The 20,776-nt window shown below is 43.9% G+C and overlaps 1 protein-coding gene across 12 annotated transcripts in view; it reads left to right on the top strand.

Annotated features, from left to right (window-relative positions):
- The window catches only part of Rreb1 (ras responsive element binding protein 1), a 184,195-nt gene that overhangs the window by 114,029 nt on the left and 49,390 nt on the right, over nt 1-20,776 (top strand). For 8 of the 12 annotated variants that reach the window (XM_050142720.1, XM_050142722.1, XM_050142712.1 and 5 more), the window contains 5 exons: nt 8,203-8,304; nt 12,118-12,218; nt 13,250-13,462; nt 17,908-17,997; nt 19,266-19,429. In XM_050142720.1, coding sequence (XP_049998677.1) covers nt 13,292-13,462; nt 17,908-17,997; nt 19,266-19,429 — 425 coding nt within the window. In that variant the 5' untranslated portion in view covers nt 8,203-8,304; nt 12,118-12,218; nt 13,250-13,291. Of the gene's footprint in view, nt 1-7,554; nt 7,647-8,202; nt 8,305-12,117; nt 12,219-13,249; nt 13,463-17,907; nt 17,998-19,265; nt 19,430-20,776 lie in introns of all 12 variants that reach the window. The other 4 variants (XM_050142711.1, XM_050142723.1, XM_050142713.1 and 1 more) reach the window with 1 other exon arrangement.

Below are 20,776 nucleotides of genomic sequence, written 5' to 3'. Positions count from 1 at the left end.
ACACAAAATAAGTCAGAACTGTGAAAACAATCTTAAGTGTGCCCCTCCGTTGCACTGCAAGTTGTTGCTGAAGTGGATGGTAGGCAGATGTCGCTTAGGCATTGCAACAGGCAGGAGAGGCAAGTGTTTGGAACAAGTCAAACAGGCTAGCTGCAGGAAATCCAGCCTTTGGCTTTGAGTGGTCAGTGGGAGATAAAAGTTTGGACTGTTAGAGGTTTGGCCCCTCCTATCACTGGGAGGCAAACTGTGAAAGGAAGATAAAGAGTAGGGATGTTCTTTTTGAACATTCAGAGAGTGCCTTTATCACATGCTTGCTTTATGGTGATACTTCGAAGGATTCTGCTTGAGATGCAGTACTCTGTTCCATAGATGTGAAAGCAATTCCTTGTGTTTTGATTGAGAATGTGTAAATCACCTCATACTTTGTAAATGGACATTAGCTTGGTAATCTGTTACTAGGAAGATTCCTTATGCCCAGGTATCTGTCTCAGAATTGTCCAGCCATCCAGCCATGTCCCAGATGTCTGGGACCCTGCTAAGTCTGGGGGCAGGGCATCCCTTTCCTTTGGCTGTGGGTTCAGTGTTGGCCTAGTGGTTACCTAGATATGAGAGGCAGTTCAAGAAAGGGACCTGTCTCACTGGGATTACCTTCCCCTTTTGTTTCTTTGTGTAGTTTCTAACACTTGGTGAGAATTCAGTTCTTTATAAAGGAGCTGTCTGTTTAGGGTGGGGCTTGGAAGATGCGAACCGACATTTTGTGCATGTTCAGGAAGCCTGTGCTTTCAACCTGGTAGGAGATCAACCTAAAGCAAATCAACCTACGTGCTTTTGTGACACTGGCTTCTTTCAGAGCCAGCCGGTCAGGAGTGGAGAGCAGGCTTTCACAGCAGCAAGACCAAAGCCTAATCTCGTGTGCCCCACCCCTGGCAGTACAGTTCTCGCGACCTAATCACACTCCCAGTGGTCAAGGCCAGGGCAGTGAGGACCGGAGCCTGAGACTTCCATCAATACCGCATTAATCTCCCCAAGCCTGGACATATGCTGGACGGGACTAGTCTGCTGGTACTCAGATTATGCCACAATTTCCTCACACAGAGTCTCTTAGGAGGACCCTATCTGGCACTGTAATAGTCACATTTGACTAACTCAGTCAAATCATTTGCCAGTGGTTTTATTTTGTGTGGATGGGGGGGGGGTTGGTTTATACTGTGTATAAACACTTATCAACCACTTATATTTTAGAGTATGTTTGCTTTCACACATGCAGTATTGAATTCTTTTCTTATAGGCAAAATTGGGAGATGGTGGAGGAAAGACCATCTGTTTATTCACAGAGGGCCGCCTATCAGGTCCCTGGGAGCTAGGGCACATCACTTCCCCAGGACAGTCATTCTCAGCTGACAGTTGGTAATGTCTGATTAGCCACTGTGAAATTTTGACCACAGCTGACCACTTTTCCAGTGGTCAAATGAAAGATGTGAATCTACCTTCCAGTGCCTTCTAGAAGCAGCCAGGGGAGGAGCAACTAACACAAGTTTTATCTTCCACAAAATTAGTTTGATTTTCCTAGGATAGTCTCCCTGCAACTGGAATGTGTAGCTCCTTCTGATCTGATGTTAGATACTTGCCCTGGGGTTCCTAGCCTGCACTGGGATCCTCCTCAGGGAAGAGCTGTGCCCTTCCCCTAGCACATCAAAAAGGCCAGCCTGAGACCTCGGGACCCATGAAAGAGTTGCAGGATATTGCCCAAAACTCTGCAAACTGCTACTGAACTTTACCCCAGCTTTCCTGCAAGCTGTAAGTGTAACAGGATATGTAGTTGTATCTGAGACATGCCCAGAACAGTCAGATCACTGCAGTCCAGTAGCCTGAGTGGACCGGGCAAGTTGCTGGTTGGAAGAGAAGAGCCGTGTTAGGGCATACAAGGAGGAAGCTGCCGTGGCCCTGTCCTCACAGGTGCCAGGAGCGTGTTTAGCAAATGTGGAGCTGAGCAGCCGGATGGACTTTATTTCCTGCTTGCCGTGCAGCATGGCGAGAGTCAGCAGCTGTTCTGCCCTTTGCTGTCAGTGGGACTGTATCTGTGATAAGCCAACTTGCTCATTTTTTAATTGTCTCACTTGTGGGCTGAGATGGGATTTGTTTGTTGTTTGCTTGTTTGTTTGTTTTTAAAACAAAGATCATCAAATTGGGCTGCTGTCAGAACTTTGCCAATCTAATAAGGGAAGCTGGAGGCAACTTGCGGTGGATTTAACACTGGGGCCGGGGGAGACTGGGAATGCTCAGGGAAGAAGCAATGATATCAGTAGCTCAGTCTGTGGGGTGCTATATTGTTTCCCGTGTATTTTAATCAGTTTACTTCACTCTCAGACAGGAGAACGAGGCCTCAGAAATATATAACCTGTCAGCGGGAAGAATCATATAGTCTGGTCAGACTGATAACTTTTTAAAATTATTTTTACTAATATTGGTATGTCTAGTTGGTTGCCCCATTCTATTGGATATACCCAGAAGAAGCAAGCTCACGGCGTTACTACTGGGCCTCATTCTATCCAACAGCTGTTCTCTTTCAAAGCCCTGGCTTTCAAAGGCTGGTAAAAGGGCCTGCTACCAAGCATGGAAACCTGAGTTCAGTTCCAGGAACTCATGATGGAAGGAGAGCCAACTCATACACGTTGACCTCTGACCTCTACACACCAGTAATTGCATGGTTTTGTTTTGTTTTTTAAGCACAAACTGGAACAAGCCAGTAGGCAGCATTCCTCCATCTGTCTGCCTCAGTTCTTGTTTTTAGTCCCCTGACCTGATTTCTTTCAGTGATGAGCTGTTACCCACAATCATAAGATGAAATAAACACTACCACCAATAAACAAACAAACAGTCTGGGTCCCAGCACTGTCTGCTGCCATTCCTTATTCTTATCCTGGTGGACCGATGGGATGCATGTATCCTTTCTAGTCCAGCAGCATTTGCAGCCAGCTCTGCAAATTCTCAGCCTCTCCAGCTCCATTATATCTTGATTTTCTGCTGCCTTGGTTTCCCAGTCCTTTAAATTGATTGTTTCCTTCTACTGAAGAGTTCTTCTGTGGTCTTTTGTGGTGTCTTGATAAGTATAAGAATCATGGAGTCACAGAATCCCAAGCTGGAGTTCTGTCCCCATCCCTTAAGAGTAGTGTAGCATCCATCAGATAACTAGTCATTGCTGTACAGGATTTGGAGAAGGATTAAATACATATAAACTGCTTACTGCATTTCTGGCATAGATAGAGCTTATGTCTCGTGAAATACCCTCAGTTCTCTGGAACTAGCATACTTGAATACAAGCAGGCTTCTGGTATACTCTTAAGTCGAATCCTGTTTTCTGTGACTTTGGCCTTTTCTTTTCCACTTTTAAGTTCTGCAATCTCGGCATATTATAGAGGCCCTACTCCAGCCTTTGCTGTACCTGTTTTTACCTGATAAGCCAGAATTCCTCTAGAGGTAGGGTAGGGGAGGAGTCAAGCTTAGTCCCCACTCTAAACCAGGTGACTATGCACAGCAGGTAGGTAAGGACATTTGTCTCTCTTGTTCCTCTCTCTGCGCAGGCATTCCTTGTACGGGTGCAGACCACTTTGACTTCTTACCCCCCTTTTCCTCAGCTGTTGGTAAAGGAGAGAATGGTACAGGCTTCTTCTAAGCTGGGCAAGAAAGTGATGAAATACCAGGGCCTAGATGCCAAGCAGAAAAACTAATGTTTAGGAAAAGTCTGGCCTGCCTGGGGAGAGGGCCAGGGACTTGTTCTTCTCACAGCCTGGTGCCAAGGGCCACCCGTGTTCCCCTCCCAGGGGAGGAGGGTGCTGGGTGACAAATGGCTACCAGGTGGCAGCTGCGTCTTGGCCTTGTGAATTTGGCAGTTGTTAGATCCTGCCTGTAAGATGTGTTCTGTGGAGAGAGGAGTTGCAAGGAGTCTGCTTCTTCGCCGTACTGTGTGCTTACAGGAAAGTGTGTGATCAGGCCAGCATCTACCGGACTCTGCACCCTTCCAGCCATTCATATTTTGTTGTTGTTTGATTTTGGTTTCATCCTTATGGTGCTAGGGATAGAATCCAGGTCCTCATGGATGCTAAACATCACTGAGCTAGCCGAGGAGTGTTCTCCATCCTAACTCTTCCCTGAGCCTGACACACCTCAGTAGGTCCTGAGCTAATGCTAAGGCTGTAGGAGGCAATGGTCATGCTCTCAACGCTTCTTCTCTCTCTTCCGGTCCACCCTTTGTTGAACATTTCTTCTTGTCTAGGAGGGGCAGAGAAAAGGGCAAAGGGAAGTTGTCCAGGTCCACAGAAATTCTGGACAAAGTGCTCGAGTATCAAATAAACTGAATTTCCAAGGAATAGCATAGACTTGAAAAACACCATTTGCTGACTACCCATGCATGCATTGCAGTTCTGTCCTAATTCTGTCTGAAGCTTGTATCCAATATGCTCTTTCTCCTTCTCCAGAGGAACCTAGAAATAAGGCCCCCTGTAGATGATTTCCTTTTCCTTTTCTTTCTTATTTAGTTGTGCTATAGGAAGTAAACTCAGTGTTGGAAGTGGATTCTTAGTTTCTGCTTCAGTGCTTTGGTGTTTGTTCAGGACTTTGATAGGCTAGTGACTCTCAGGTTGTTGATTTAAATTCCTGGGGGTTTTGACCTTGTTGTTGACCTTCACAAACTAGTTCAAGGGTTAAATAGAGTCCCCTGGAGAACTAGGAGGAAGGACAGACTGCTGGGCCTTCCCCCGGAGGTGTGAGTTTGAGGTAGAGCCCAAGAATCAAGGAGGTGTCGTGCTCATTTAGGAGTGGTAGCCATGGTACTGGTGGGTGACAAGGACAGAAAGAAAACTTGGGCTAAAACACGGAGAGCTTCTGAGTGACTGGTTAAAGAGCACTTCCTGTAGGCATCAAGAAGGAAGTAGAGAGGATCCTGCATCTTTCTTTCTTCCCTGAGTGGCCATCTCACCCATTACTTTCTCGTTTGTCTCTTAAACTTGGTACAGTCTCCATCTCTTAGCAACCCATCTTTACTCAGGAGGAAGCACTGCAGAGTTGGCTGCAGCACCTCGCTGTGCTCAGTTGATCAGGGGTTGGGTGCCTTAGCCTTCATTTTACTCAAGCCTGTGCCGACCTATCCAAGGCATAGCCTAGCCCCAAGCCTAGAAACACATCAATTTCCTGGAATTCAGAGAGCCACCGCCCCAACTCTCTCAACCTTCAGGGCCATCCTGGTTAGTATATGAATAGGTTTGCGCTGGGCTTGGGGCTGGGCAGGCTTAGACTTGGTGGTATAGCTAGTCAGGTTAGATTCTGTCCCCAGCTCAGCCCACCCTTTAGATGTTTTTTGTAGTTTGTCAAGTGCTTCAATCATTTTCATATCTGAATTTCTACTCTTGTATCTTGTGCTTTGTATCTTGTTCTGGATTGGCCTGAACTGGACAGGTCAGCTCTCATCATACATCCCTCACAAACTATCCCACGTGTGTTTATGCTAGACCTATTTGTGGACATCATAGGGACTCAGGCCTTTTCAGTCAAGTATTACAAAGGCCAAGGCCCCTTGCTGTCATCCTAGGCATCTCAACTTACTCCACATTTCCTGAGAGCCTGAGGACAGATTTTAGATTTCACCTTCAGAAGATGGGGTGCCACCTTTTACTTCTAAACCATCCTTGCTTTTTATCTTTGATCTCTCTGTTGCTATCTCCCTAGACCTGGAGACAGGTTCCTTAATCTTCTCTTTCTGGCTTTGCTTAGCATTGTCCCTTATCTGGGGGGGTGGGAGGTAGGGCTGGCTTCCCCCACCACTCCTCCTCCCAGAGGCTTCTGCCTTCTCTAAGATATCCTGCCTCTTTGAATTGCACAAGCCTTCTGGGAAGCAAAATCCAGATAGTCGGCATCCCAGACCCGCCCTCAAATGCTGTACTTAGCCAGTCAGTCCTTTTTTTCTTCTCGGACGTAACTAGCCATAACCGCCCCCTATTTTTTTTTTTCATGATGGAGGTAAGGGGTATCTAGAAGTTCCTTTTAAAAACTGCCTTGTATTTTTCCATCCTCAAGCTTTATGACTCCCTTAGACCTAGTGGAACTCAAAACAAACAGGGAGGTGGCTCTTGTTATTCAGCTGAATTGTTCGGCATTCTCAGCATCCAAATCATTTACTTCCAAGGTCAGAGGATGCAGTTTTGAGAATCTAGTCTCTGCTTCACCCTTGGTTTGAGTGGATCCACCCCTTGGTTCTTTGTGTTTATGGGGAAGCCACTTGGGCTGGCGTGCTTTTTTTTTAGGTGTCTAATGGAGAAATGGGAGTGGATCTACATTTTAATACTATTTTTCAATTCTGTAAATGTGTAATTCCAGACTCTCTGTTCACTTGTTGGAAGACCTTGACAGTTTATCCTTTCTAGACTCTTGGCTGTTATACTCTGTCATTACATTTTATTTAAAAAAAAAAGTGTGTGTACGCTTTTAACCTTTTCAGTTGTGAGCATTGAACCTTGAGCCTCATCGTGTCTACACTAGACAAATACTCTACATGGGAGTTACAGCCACAACCTTTAAAAATGAATACAATCAGGGAAAATTTGCTTTTTTTCCTCTGTCTCTGTCTCTCTGTGACAGTGGCACAGAAGGAAGAGATGATGCTAGACCAATACTTTACCACTGAGCTATGTACTCCAACTTCTTTTCTTTAAGATAAGTCACAAAACAATAAAACAAATATCCTTCCCCTTCTAGCCCTGGTTAGGAATCTTCATTATCATCATAATATAAAACATAATGTCAAGTGTATGAGTATTTCTGTGGAAGGATTTGTAATTTTCTTTACCTAGGGAAGCACTGGGGTTGAATCAAGTACTTCCAGGCTTGAGCTTCTCCATGGCTCATTCAGAGCTGTCCCTGAGTTGTCTGAGAACATTTGAAAGAGAATAGCATAAAAAATATGGCTGATGGAGAGTCACTGAAATGTAAACAGAAAATCTGCTGGGGGAATCATGGTGTCAGAAACTGCAGGAACTGCTTGTGACAGCCAAGAGTGATGGAGTGTTCTCATCCACACAGACCAGTCCTGCCCAGGGTGCTTGGGAGCTGTCTGTGGATGGCTCCAAGTAAGATGGGAGGTGATAGCTATATAGAGATTATAGCTATATGACACACTTGTGCAGCTTGTTTCCAGATGCCCTGAAAGAGGATGAAGTGAGAAAATGTGCCAGACAACTGCATCTTGGCATTCTTGATAATTATGGGATTTTTCCCCCCACTTTGTGGTACGGGGAACCTAGAGCGCCTGTGCATGCTAAGCAGGTGCTGGCCCACTGAGCTATACCCTAGTTTTTATTCTGCTTAAGTTTGCACTCTGCTTCAGCTGAGCGATGCTGTGTTGAGAGCAAGAGGCGAGTGAATTGTAGCTTCGGATGTGTTGCAGCCACCATTGAGCAGGCACAACAATCAGATTAGTGCTTTCGGGGCCTGTGGAACCCCAGAGCAGACTTTCTCCTGTTCCTGAAGGCAATGTATAGAGGTGTTTTCTGTTTTTTTTTTTAGAAAGAGAAGGCCATGCGTTTGGTCCAGTTTGAAATATGTTAAGCAACGCCCTCACATTTGCATACTTGCAGTCATCTCTGCTTTAAGGCACTGTAAGTTTTATATTTTTTTGTTTTCTTCGGCTCTCTTTCCTCTCCTGTTTCCATTACCACCAAGTGCTGTTTCTCTCTCTCTCTCTCTCTCTCTCTCTCTCTCTCTCTCTCTCTCTCTCTAATCCGTGTTGGAGGGTCAACTGTACCTATTCAGCCATTTTTTTTCTTTCTTTGTGGTGCTGGGATGAAACCCAGGATCTCACACATGCTAAGCAGGTACTCTGTCATTGAGCTGTACTCCTATCCAAGACTATTACCGTGCCTCTAGGCTGCTCAAGGCTCCACCTAGAGCCAGCAGTCTGAGCATTCTCCTGCGTCGTTTGTCCTCAGAATTGTTGGAATGTAGGATGTACTTTGGTAGAGGTAAAGGGAGTCCTGGCTGTTGAAGGTGCACTTGAGGGGATTCTGATAGAATCAGCTAACAGTTTGCTTGCAGTTGCAGATAGGGGATTTTAATTGTCCCCATCATCGTGACATCGAGTAGAGGAAATGATACAGAGGCAGAATTATTCCTTCTTATAAACCCTTCTAATGTTGCCCTCTTGTATTTTTTCAGGTTGTTCCAACTCTGTGCTCTAGAAGGGGTGGCTTTGAGGTGTGAACCTGCCCACATTTGGGTCCAGTTTGTGTCAGCTCCTCAGCAGAAAGAAGGAAACAGGTCAGTTACTGTTTATGGGCCTCCTTGAGTCACAATAAAGACCCATCTGTGCTCTCTCTCTCCTAGCCTCGCCTCTAATTGTCCTGTTTCTTCCCCAAATCCATCTGTCCTGTCTTATCCTAGCTCCCCACCCCCCCGTACCCCACCCATGCTCTCCTTCCCAAAGTGTAGAGTAAAATGAGATTAAAATTGTAACTGCAACTTGCTGCTTCTTCTTGACCAGTTGAGTCTCTGGTGTGGGATGAGGGAATCTCAAGATGCCTGGGGTTTGCATCGCAGGGAGCAAAACTTCAGACACTCCTTCTTTCTCTTCCCTCCTTTCCTCCCCACTCCCAGATCCATGATGACGCCTGTTGGTCAGTCACTTCTGTGGTTCGGGAACTTCATCTGGGGTCCTATCTTCTCTGCTTCCAGTTGGAGGTTTTTGTATTAGAATGGGCCAATGATTTTTACTTTAAAGATTTAAAGTGTGTGGGGTCAGAGGACTACCTACGAGTATCAGTTCACTCCTTTTGCAATGTAGGTTTTGGGGATTGAACTCAGGTTGTCAAGCTTGGCAGCAAGCATAGAGTCATCTTGGCAGATTTATCATTTTTGTTTTTGTTTTAAGTCTTAAATGATCTCAGATGTAGCACATGGAAGAAGAAATTGGGCGGGAAAGAGAATGAAAATTCTCTAGGTCTGTAACTATTAGGTTTAAAAAAAAAAAAAAAAAAAAAAACAAGCAAGCAACCAAAGACACTGTAAATGGATCTTAAAACCATCTTTTAGGCCAGCAGATAGGAGGATCCTTTCTGACAGCTCAACCCCACATGGTGGGGGATTTCAGCCTCTCAGAGGTAAGCATAGGCTTCTCTCTGACCTGGAGCCTGTGTTAAAGAGTGGGCATTAGCATCCTCTGCAAGGCATGGGGTAGGGGGGGGGGGGGGGGGGGGGGGGGGGGGGGGGGGGGGGGGGGGGGGGGGGGGGGGGGGGGGGGGGGGGGGGGGGGGGGATCATTACACCTGTGGGGACTAGACTGGGTGAGGGAATCAAAGGGAAAACTTGTCTTTCCAGACATAAGTATCAGCAGGTTTAAATGTTTCCAGTATTGCTGGGTGGTTACATAGGATCAACTAGAATTAGCCAACTTTTCTGGTTAAATTATCCTGTACCTATTCCATAATGTAAAGATGGATGTTGTTTTTTTACCCCTAAGGCAGAGCAATTAGTGACGTATTTTATACCAGTCTTTTCCTCTTGCACTGTTTCATGATCCCAAAGGAAAATGCCATGACAGACTCAATCAAGAATAAACTGGCGTGAAGTCATACCCTAGCTCTGAGGAAAGCGTGTTGGTGCTTCTGAAATACCCTTTCAGGGTGGATTCAGACTCCTTCCCTTTTGCTAACTGCATTCTCATCAGAAATGAGAGGTTCCTTTTAAAAACATACTGCTGTTTACTTAACATTTCAAATACACGTAAAGGAAGTAAACAGAGGGGTTCTTAGTGCCACCCGCTACACTTTATCCCCAAGGAGGAAATAACCATAGCCTATGTCTTCCTGCCAAGACACTGGGAAACAGCTTTGCAAGGCTTTTCTTCTTTCCAGCTAGGAAAATGTGCTAGGTAACTAGCTATAGGCATTCTTACAGGGTGGACAGCCTGTATTTAAATCCTTAGATAGGTTGAAAGAATCCATCTTTGATTCTTATGCCTGTGGGACAGGGATTGTTGGCAGTTTGCCTCTGTCCAGTGAATATATTTTGTCAGTTCCTACTGAGCTAGGCATGGTGGAACACAATCCTAATATGGGGCTGGGCATGGTAGATAGATCACAACCCTAATGCAGGACTGGGCATGGTGGTGCACACCTTCAGTCCTAGCACTGAAACATAAGCTTGCTTCTCCACCTTAACTGCTGCTTACTGTTCTCATCAACCCTAGGATTTCTCAGGTGGTTGTAGGAAACATCGTCACAAAAGAACAGTCAAGTGAGAAAGACCTCACACCAGGCTCTATTCCTGTATATTTTCATACGATAGTTTTAAACAGAAATACAAATGTAATCCAGGGTTTGCATAATTTTTTTTGAAAGACAGATAAATTAATCCTAGCACTCAGTTCAAGTCATTGTGAATCTCTGTGAGTTAGGGGCTAGCCTGGTCTACATAAAGAGTTTTAAGACAACCAGGACTAGATAGATTTAGATTGTCTAAATATAAACAAAAGGATGGGCTGTATAGATAGACACTATCTCAGAGAGAGAGAGAGAGGTGGAAAACCAAAGGTCATCATCTAAACTTGGTAATAATTGGTAGATAGATTCATTTTCTCTTTACTGAAATAATAGTAATGTATTGACGATTTCTAGTCAGCGATCTTAAACTTTTTGTACATTAAAAATACAGAGGAGCCAGGCGGTGGTGGCACAGAATTTGAGAATTAAGTTTCTAATGCAAACATTTGAGGCAACACTTGTTCCTTGTCTTTGAGGGAAGGTTCTGGTGATTGAAACCCAAGTCCCATATAGGCCTAAAATGTTCCCTACTCCTGAGTGCCCCCATATTTTATCTTTCGACATTCAAAGTTGGGGCAGAAGTTTTAGCTTGATACTACTTAGCTGGTAGAAACTTTACAGAATTCCATCCCCAGGCCTCTCCTGCTCTGCGGCTGTAAGTGCTGTTGTGGTTGGGCCTACTGTTACATCCCCTTAAAGGTGAAGGAGGGAATCACAAACTTACAGTTTTTTCCCAAGCATCTGCTTGGAAACTGAGGTGATGGCCTTGATCTTAGTTTCCTGCTTCATTGGGATACCAACAGTTATTACTAACAGGGAATAGTGATACTTAGCCTGTGGGTCGCCACCCCCTTGTGAGGTCAAATGACCCTTTCACCAAGGTCACATTAGATATTTACATTATGATTCAGAACAGTAGCAAAATTATAGTTATGAGTAGCAACGAAATAATTTTATGCTTATGAGTCACTGCAATGTAAGGAACTGTGTTAAAAAGTTGAAGAAGCATGAAGAAAGTTGATCTAGAATATTCTGCCAGATAAAAATGAGAAGAACATATCACCTATGTTCTTATAGTTGAGGAATGAAGTCAGTTCTGATGTGGTATGGACTATGAATTTCCTTTTGGTCATTCATTTCCTATTACCCAGGTGGCTTCTAGCTGTGACCTAGTATTGTCTACAGTCTGAGCTCTTAGGAAATGATGTGGATCAGGTGGAGAAATGGGATATAGTATAAAAGAAAATTGGTAGTGAAATAGGTGAGAAAGTAAAATACTGGAAAAATTCCTTAGCCTTTGAGAGTATAGGAGGCAGCTCAGTAGGGGACATTAGGTTGAATGCCCACGTCATACAGTTTTATAAGAAAAAACTGATTTAGGCTAGATGTGGTATCTCAAGTTTAATTTCAGCGCTCGGGAGGCAGAGGCAGATAAATCTCTGAGTTTGAGGCCATCCTGGTCTACAGAGCGAGTTCTAGGACACCCAGGGCTATACTGAGAAACCTTGTCCTGGGGAGCGTGGGAAGAAAGATAGAAAAGACTGACACAGAATTGTCTCTCCTTTGTGAATATGGTGATGTGAGGTCACAGCTAATCAATGCTTCCGCATTTTTCTCACTAAGCAAAAACACTGAATCTATTTCTTTTCTTTTTTTTGAGATGGAGTCTCTTATGTAGCCCAGGCTAGCACCAAGTTCAGAATCTCATACCTCTGCTTTTTGTGTCTGGGGTCATAAGCATGTACCATTTACTCCAGTACTAAGTCATTTTCCTTGATGAATTAACTAACTCGGTATCCCCTTTCTCTTCCAGTGTAAAGGGGTGACACCAAGAGAAGAAAAGAACAGAATCGTTTCCGACTTGTGTGGATGACAACTGCAACCAGGAAGTGTCCCTTGTGACAGAAAATGGAGGTAACTAGAGTGGCAACATTTCTCTCCATCCTTGTTACTTACATTTTTTAAGAAAGAGGATTTTTAACCTTAGTTTTAAATTTGGTTATAATTCTTGCAGGGTTGGCTTCTAGAAGTCATACGTACACACACCTTTAAATCCATGAAGCCATATAGCCATGAAGTTAGAGGAAACCTGAAGTGTCCTATAAACTAGTTCTTAAGTCTAGACCATTTCAATAGAAGCAAGCAAGTACAAGGTGGAATGTGTTAGCCAAACACAGCTCTGTTGTCTCTTGTCAAACTCTGCTCACAAAGACTAGGAAAATCATGGGCTAGGAAGATGGCTCACTGGATGAACTGCTTGCCCTGTTAGTGTGAGATTTAAAGTCTGAATCTCCAACACCCACATTAAAAGGTGAGGTATGTGTGGTGCATGCCCACCCACCCCCAGCCCCAGCTTCATATTCCCAGTACTTAGGAGGCAGAGACAGGATTCTTGGACAGGTGGGATAGACCAGCTAAATCACAAGTTCTGGGTTCTGCAGGAGATACTTCCTCGGTACATAAAGCAGACAGCTGTCTGGGAAATCATGAATTTGTACACATGCTTTAATGCAAGCACAAATCACATGAGATTTAAAAAAAAGAAGGAAAAAAAGAAAAGGTAAAGCTGCAGATAGCTTGAATTCTATTGGTGGCCTACACTTAGAAAGGAAACAGGTTGCATCCGTAGAAGAAAGCTCTAACTATTTTGGAACTGGGTGTGGTATCTCATACCTGTAATCTCAGTACTTGAGAGCCTGAAGCAGGAGGATCAGGGAGTTCTGAGTCATCTTGGCTACAGAGTGGGTTTGGACAGCCCAGGCTAGGAAGCAAGCCCTTGTCTCAAAAAAACAAACAAACAATCCTTTTGAGCTCTATTCTGGGTAGGGGTTGAACTAGGCAAAGGGTATTGGGGATCTATCTCTATTGCCCTTGCTATGATTAGCACCACATGACTGTGACAAGCCTCAACTCACTTGAGAACCTCAGTTGTATCTGTTTTTCAGTTCTATAGCAGAGACTTCTTAGTGGTATAAAACTCCGTCCCGATGACGTCGAATTCACCCATTGGTTTAGAAGGCTCAGACCTGTCTTCCATCAACACCATGATGTCAGCAGTAATGAGCGTAGCAAATGTCACTGAGAATGGTGGGAGCCCCCAGGGCATCAAGTCCCCCATGAAGCCTCCAGGACCAAATCGGATTGGCAGAAGGAACCAGGTAAGGGTCTGTGGGTTGGGTCGTAGCAGCCCGTGGCTTTTATCTTACGAGAACGTAGGAAAGAATTCCCAGGCTGCCTAAGAGGAAACCCTGGACAGATTCTTAATTGAAGATATAGCCAAAGGCCTCCATCATTTTTCAGGAATAGATTTTTCATGACGTATGAAATTTCTGTCCTGGCATCTCTCAGGGAAAGCCCCGTTATCCCTTTAAACCTAAAGAAGCTTGTGTTAAAGGAGTGAACTTGACTGCCTCTGCATGGTGTTGCTTTTCTTTCCTCACAGCTGATTAAAAGTAGTGCCTTCTTTTTTTTTTTTTTTTCTTTTCCCCAAATATCTTCAGATTACATGGCAAATACATTCCTGTTTGCTCTGGGTTCAGCTCTCTATAGTTTTAGAGACCTACAGTTATGGCTTCAGAGAATCCTGTTTAAGATCCATCGGATGGAAAAGGGTTGTGCTCCGTTCATAGCTGTGCAAGGTCCCGAGTTCAATCTGTTTAATCTTCTTGAGTTTTCAGTGGTCACAGGGTTGGGGGCGGTTGGAAGGAGTAGCTGCTGCATGAGCAGAAATCGGGAGGAATGCTGTAAGAAAAGCCATCTCCTCTATTAGCATCAGGGTCTTTTCAGTTAACGAACCAAGAGTTGTTGCTGTCCTGATAGCAACATTTACCACAAGGTAAATAAGGAGGCAGAGGGTAGATAATTCTCAGTCTGTCTCTGAAACCATGTAGTGTTTCTTGTGGTATATAATGTAGTCACACTCAAAGCTTTATGGGGGCATGGCATTTTTCTCAGCTTATCTGGGAGCGAGGATGGACAAGAGAACTCGTTGGAGCTTCTGTGAACTAATGGCTTCTTATAAACAGACTTCTCTCCAAGCACACCCATGATGGATTTTTGACAGATTCTCATGTTTTTAGTACAATGTGCCCTCTAGGAAGTGATAGCAGCCCCAGGTTCCCTATGTGTCTAAGTATGCATGCCTGCATTCCTCGCCTACAGCCTGAGGATTCAGCAGCGCTCAGGGATGTGTTAGGTTTTGGAGCACTGTTAACGCTCTCTCTCTCTCTCTCTCTCTCTTTTCCCTTGCCTTCGTGTGCCTCTCTTCCTGTGGGTGCCTGAGAAAAATGCTCAGCCTGAGTACAGATGGAGCACTAGTCCTGGGAAGAAAAGGTTTATTTCCACTCACATATGGCTGTCTGTCCATCTCTCCATCAGTCTCTCTGTCTATCAACTCATTTAACAGTAGATCCAGCTTCTATTTCTGCCTAGCCACTGTGCCAGGTGTCACACATTCAAAGATGACTAAGCATCCTTCTCTACTCTACCAAAAGTGAATGGAAGACAGGGAAGAGCCTCTCCTTAAATAGCATAGTGCAGCACAGCTGCCCCAAGTCTAGTCGCTTAGAGACAGTTAGGGTCTCTGAAGACACCCACCATCCCTTCCATCTCTGGATACTGAGGTTTGTTTCCTGGGAGTGAGGAAATCAAATGTGCTGTGTAGCTGGGTCATTTGTCATCTGCTTCCTTTCTCCTTCAGGGATGTGATGATACGCTGGCTTAGTTTTTGGAAGGGAGGCTCAGGCCAGAGGTAACCTACTAAATACAGCACTCTATTTCAGAAAACAAAACATAATTGGTAGACAGCTCAGGGAGTAAGGAAGTGCCTTTACCTGACAACTTCACAGGGAGAGAGGAAAGAGGGCGCCTTGGGAAAGGTTGCATCCATGTGACCATAGCATTCCAGGAGAGATTAGCCCCAGCCGGATGCTGACAAGGGTGCCAGATTGTTTCATTATGGGCTGGTTAGTTATCACATTAGCTGCTAATTTTATCTCCCAGCTCAGGAAGTGTGTTCCTTTCACCAGCGTGAGTATAATAACTGGGCTCAAGACGTCTTTAGTGGGCCTTTCCCACCATCACAATGCTCTTTCATTAATCTCTTCAACTTTAAAAGTCAGTACATCTGATTCCACAGACACCTCGGGTTTTGTGAACGTATATTATGGCCTGCCCAGCGGCGCTACCAGCTTTAGGCTTGGCAGAGGTTAATGGGTTAATGATCAACCCTAGAGTCAATATCTGTCAGCTCCGTGTGCCTCCACACAATGTGCCTGGTGTCTTATTCAAGGTGACCACAGATGGTTTTATTAAAATATGTCTCCTCAAGTGATTGGCCACTTGGGAGGCCCAGGGTTTTTTTTTTGTTTGTTTGTTTTGTTTTTTTTTTGAGACAAGGTCCCACTGTGTTGCACAGACTAACATGAGCTTGTGGGCTTGAACAGTTCCCCCGCCTAAGTCATCTGCGGGACTAAAGGGATGAGCCACTGTGTCTGCCTGGGTTTAGGCTTTTTTAAATTTGCATTTAGTAATTTAATACACAAGTTTGCGCTTTACAGCATAAAAAGTCTACATAGTTTTTTCAGTCTGATGGTTTGACAAATACCTCAGAATTTGACTTTTTCCTAAAGTTTTAACCTGGCTGTGAGGCATCTTCTTCTTATGCCTCTGAGAGAACAAGAAGGATATGGATAACTGGGCAAAACCTGATTTTTAAATTTATTTATATATTTATTTACTTATTTGTCTGGCCTAGTTCTCTTACCTGCTTCCATCGTTTAGAAAAAAGGTTAGAATAAGAGAGAAGGTAGCATTAAGCAAGACATCTTCACGCGTTCATTTCACCCATCTGGTTTGTGGTGCCTTTTGTTTTCACAGTCTTTGGGATACTTTTATTTTCATCACCTCTCATCAATCAACAACCAGAAGGATGTTGCTTTTCTGTGCGGTGGGGTCAGACTTTATATAGTATTGTGACTTAGGGAATGGGACATCAAGCAGCTAGTCTGAGTGTTAAGCTGGTGTCAATTTCTAATTCTTTGTTTGGAGCAAGTTTCTTGTCCTTCTGTACTCTAAAGTTTCCTTTTCCAGATAATAAGTGGCTATCTCTTAGTGATTGTGGAAAGAAAAACCCCAAACCTGATGTTGCTATAAATTCACTAATCAGTATGTGCTCAATAATTGGTGTTAACAGTAAAAAAGAAGAAACTCATTCAAATGAGTGCAAATGAAAAAAAAAATCTACTCAAAGCTATCCCAGACCAGAATGGATGTGGAGGTTGACCAGGGCGTCCCGCCACTCTTCTTTTGCCTCTCACCTCACTTAGCACAAATGAGTTCTTGTGGCTGGACTTGCCATAGTGTGAGCTCAGGGTCTGTGATTTCGCCATGGACATGCTCATGATCTCCTGATTGAGCAAGTGCATCAGTGTCTTCTCGGGAGATTGTGAGACAAATAGATCTCCGGTGTTCCCCCCCAGCCCTGGGCCAGTCAGTGTGTTGAGAGTCTAGAAGTTTATATTACCCAGAGCTTCCAGATGACCCCGCTGTTTATGGAAGCCCAGTGATGGCAACATTTGCACTTTCTAATTCCTGAGAGCTGCCCAGGCGTGAGGAGAGTTAGTTTTAGGAACATAGACAGGGAACCGTGATGCCTGAGCTCTGTGTGGGTAAGAAGGTCATACTGGGCCTTCCCTGTGATTTCCCACGAATGATTTAGAAGGAAGAACTTAAAACAAAGGATCAGTGAAAGAAGTTAGCCTTTTCCTTAGAAAAATGAGACTATTGCTTGAAGGAAGCTTATCCTATAAGTTTTGAGGGAAAATAAAATGAACCACCTAACCAAATAGTAAGCTGAGTTTTTGTCACTTCTTGTGGAAGTCTTCGGTTTGGGTTATCCTGCTGACTAGTGTGGACAGGGTCAGAACTCTCCTTGTTCTTTATTTACGGACACTGCCAAGAAGATGCTAGCTTTCTGGGCAGAACCTTGTTATTCCCTTTGGTGAGGCACTGAGAAATCCTTCCACGGTTAGGATGGAGTTTTCTGATAAGGACTTCAAAACCTCTCTCAAGTTCCAGAGGGGCCTTGAGACCTGGTCATCTCAGCACAGGCAAGGTGGAGGCAGGAGAATCAAGAGTTGAAGGAAGCCTAGGCTATTTAAGGACTTAGAGACCAACTTGGGCTACACGAGACAGTAACAAACAAACAATTAACCAAAGAAAATAGTACCTGGAGCTTGGGTGTGAGTTGGGAGAAATACACCCTGTCCTGACTCAGCTGTAGGTGACATGGTGTTTTTCAGCCACTGGGGTCAGTGAAGTGATGTGTGATTGAGACACTAATAAACACCGAGAGCCTCTGTGCTGAGCACTGTGGCCCTGCCTGCTCTCGTTGTCCACTAATTTAATCTTAGCACAGTGAAGCCAATGTTAGTTTTCTCATTTTTAAGCAAGGAAACTGAGGACAGATGGACAAGCGACCTGCACAAATACCTGGACAGGCTCCAATCTAATGATTGCAGCTGCTTAGACTTGGGCTTATTACAAAACAGAAGGTGCCAGTTTACTGTGGCTGGAAATCCATTCTCTGTTCTAATCTCTTTAGGAGACGAAAGAGGAGAAGTCTTCCTACAGCTGTCCCCTGTGTGAAAAGGTTTGCTCTACCCAGCATCAGCTGACCATGCACATCCGTCAGGTTCGCCACTGCTTTTGTATTTTTGTTTTAAATTATTCTCACTAATCGAATTGTCTAGTAAATGTATAAGCTATGTCTAAAATTTAGTGTTTTAGCAATCTTGGGGTCATTATGAAATAATTTTTTTGCATAGTCATTTTTCTGAATGACAGAGACTAAGAATGTTTTTCAAAAAACATACAGTTAACTGATCACATATATTGACACTGTGTTTCTTATTGTTTGTATGGTATGAACTAAATCTCTTATGATAAAAGATTATAGTTGTTAGTCCCCCCTACCACCTTCACACTTTTTCTGGTTCTGTAAATATGTGCAGAGGAAGGGGAACTGACATGGGGGTCTTCACATGTAGTTGTAGTGCATGCTGCTTTGAATTCAGACTGCAGCCTTGGTTATCCTAGAACTATTAGCAACTTCAGCTTTAGTGCTGGGATTATAGGCACGTATCACCACACCTGCCCTTTTCCTCTCTTAGTATTTCTTACCAAGGTCATGCTATGTAATTTAGCTGACTGAAGCTCCTAGTGCTCCTGCCTCAGCTTCATCCTGAGTGCTGGAACACAGATGTGTATTATTGTCCCCGTTTCTGCTCTACGTGATATAAGCGTGCTTCATGCAGCTGAGGATTTCCTAGACGTGGGATCTTTTCTTCCCCTTTACAATGGGAAATGTATGCTTTACAAGGGGGTGTATCCTTATCCCTCTCATGCCATTGCTGGCTCATGACAGACTGCTAGTGAAGACAGAACAGTGGGAAATGATGGTGGAAAGTCATAAAAGGCTGCTAAATAGTAATGGCGCCGAGTGATTAAAGAAGCATGGACTTGGATAGAAATGTTTCTTACCATATTTCAGAACCCCAAACGACCTCATAAAGGTTTCTGTTCTCTAACCAACCTAAGTCGTCAGACTGGAACAAGGTTCGTGGTCTCCCAGTGTGAAAATCCTGTTTATTTCGCATATTGGCTGTATAGTGAAGATTCCTTCCACCCAGAGGAATTAATATATGTGTTTATTTAACCCATAGGCCTGCAAAGACTGTCTCAGTTTTGCACTGGAACTAATTTTCAAAACTAGAACATGGGAGTGGAAGATAATCTGACAAAATAATTATATGCCCATGTCCCTAATGCCTTGGGCTTCTTCAACGACACTTCAAAAGAAACAGGGGAAGAGTTGAGAGACTTGACTGGTTTTATAGAGCCCAGGTCTGTATTTCTAGTGCCGTCTTCTCAAGTGACCATTGCACTGATCGCTTTCTGCAGCACAACACAGACACTGGAGGAGCTGACCACTCATGCAGCATCTGCGGGAAGTCACTGAGCTCTGCCAGCTCCCTGGATCGTCACATGCTGGTGCACTCGGGAGAAAGGCCTTACAAGTGTACTGTGTGTGGTCAGTCTTTCACCACCAACGGCAACATGCACAGGTAGGTGAGGTGTCCCTTGCTTGGGTGGCTGACCGCACCAGTGAGAGCCATTAGTAGACTTGCCTAAAAACATCAGAGTTTTGTTTTGAATTCCCTGTTCCCCATAGAGAAAAATCCGAGATCATTCTAATTGCCTGTTCAAAGTATCTCACGGTATCAGAGGTATTGGCTAGGCTAGACCTTTGGCCCTTGGGTTCTTTGGCATGGAACAGTGTCATTTTCCCTTGCCGCTTGGAGTTTTTCTTTTAAGAGAGCCAGAGGTGGGTAGCTTATTATATTTATATTTATATATATATATATATATATATATATATATATATACAAGCACCCTTTTAAACATCATGTGTGCAACCTTTTACTGTAAACAATATCTTCATGTGCCTACCAGATCTCATAAAGGCTTTACTTTATGAGAAAAAAAAATACCATGGAGCCTTTGAATAGTTAAGTGGCCTGGTTCTGAGACTCCAGAAAGATGGTAAAATCCGGGGTGTGGGGAGAAGTGGGGACTATCAGATAAATACCAGGAAATGACTTTCTGGAATGATGCTCATTCAGGGATGAGAGAGAATAGAGGTGGATATATTAAAAATGCTGAGAGGTGAGGCACTGGAAATATATTTTACAGAGTGCTATCATATGTTTCAGTTAGAGCAGAAACAGCTTCTAAATGCTCCCTCTTGAATTTTTGAGACAGGGGTTTTCATTGTAGCCTTGGCTGTCCTGGAAACCACTCTGTAGACCAGGTTGACCTCAAACTCAGAGATCCACTTGCCTCTGCCTCACGAGGGCTGCTCCTGAGTGCTGGGATTAAAGGCATGTGCCACCACTGCCTGGCTCTTTTAAAATACTAACATTATTGGAATGGAGTTATGAGAAGAGACTCAAAATATATCAAATTCTCATGGAGTCAGCGACACACCAGAATCCAAATCTCTTTGGGTATTTGTAATTTTCTGTTCTTTATCTCTTTGGATATCAGTTTTAAATTGTTTGATGGTGGGCATTGAATCCAGTCTACTTAATTGAATTAGGATGAGGATTAGAAGGTATCAGTTTAGCAAATAGTTTCAGGCACTTGCTAAGCACTCAAGTTATCTGTTCTTATGTGGTACCTACATAATTCTTCAATAATTTACAGCCACTCTTGTTAAAAATTCATAAATGTAAGGATCTGCTTCCCTGTGTGTTCCATTGGTCTATGTGCCTAGCCTAAGGCTGTTATCACAATATAATGAGTCTGCAATAAGGGAGTTCAAGTCTTTTAACCAAACTGCTTTCCCAAAAACAAATTTTTTAAGTTGCCTTCTGAGCCCACTGTTCAAACTTGTTCTGATTAATCTGACT

This window comes from Alexandromys fortis, unplaced genomic scaffold, assembly GCF_014885135.2.
Source record: "Alexandromys fortis isolate MF-2015 unplaced genomic scaffold, M_Fortis_MF-2015_v1.1 scaffold_5, whole genome shotgun sequence".
Classification (NCBI taxonomy): domain Eukaryota; kingdom Metazoa; phylum Chordata; class Mammalia; order Rodentia; family Cricetidae; genus Alexandromys; species Alexandromys fortis.
This window is presented reverse-complemented; position numbering and strand designations above follow the sequence as displayed.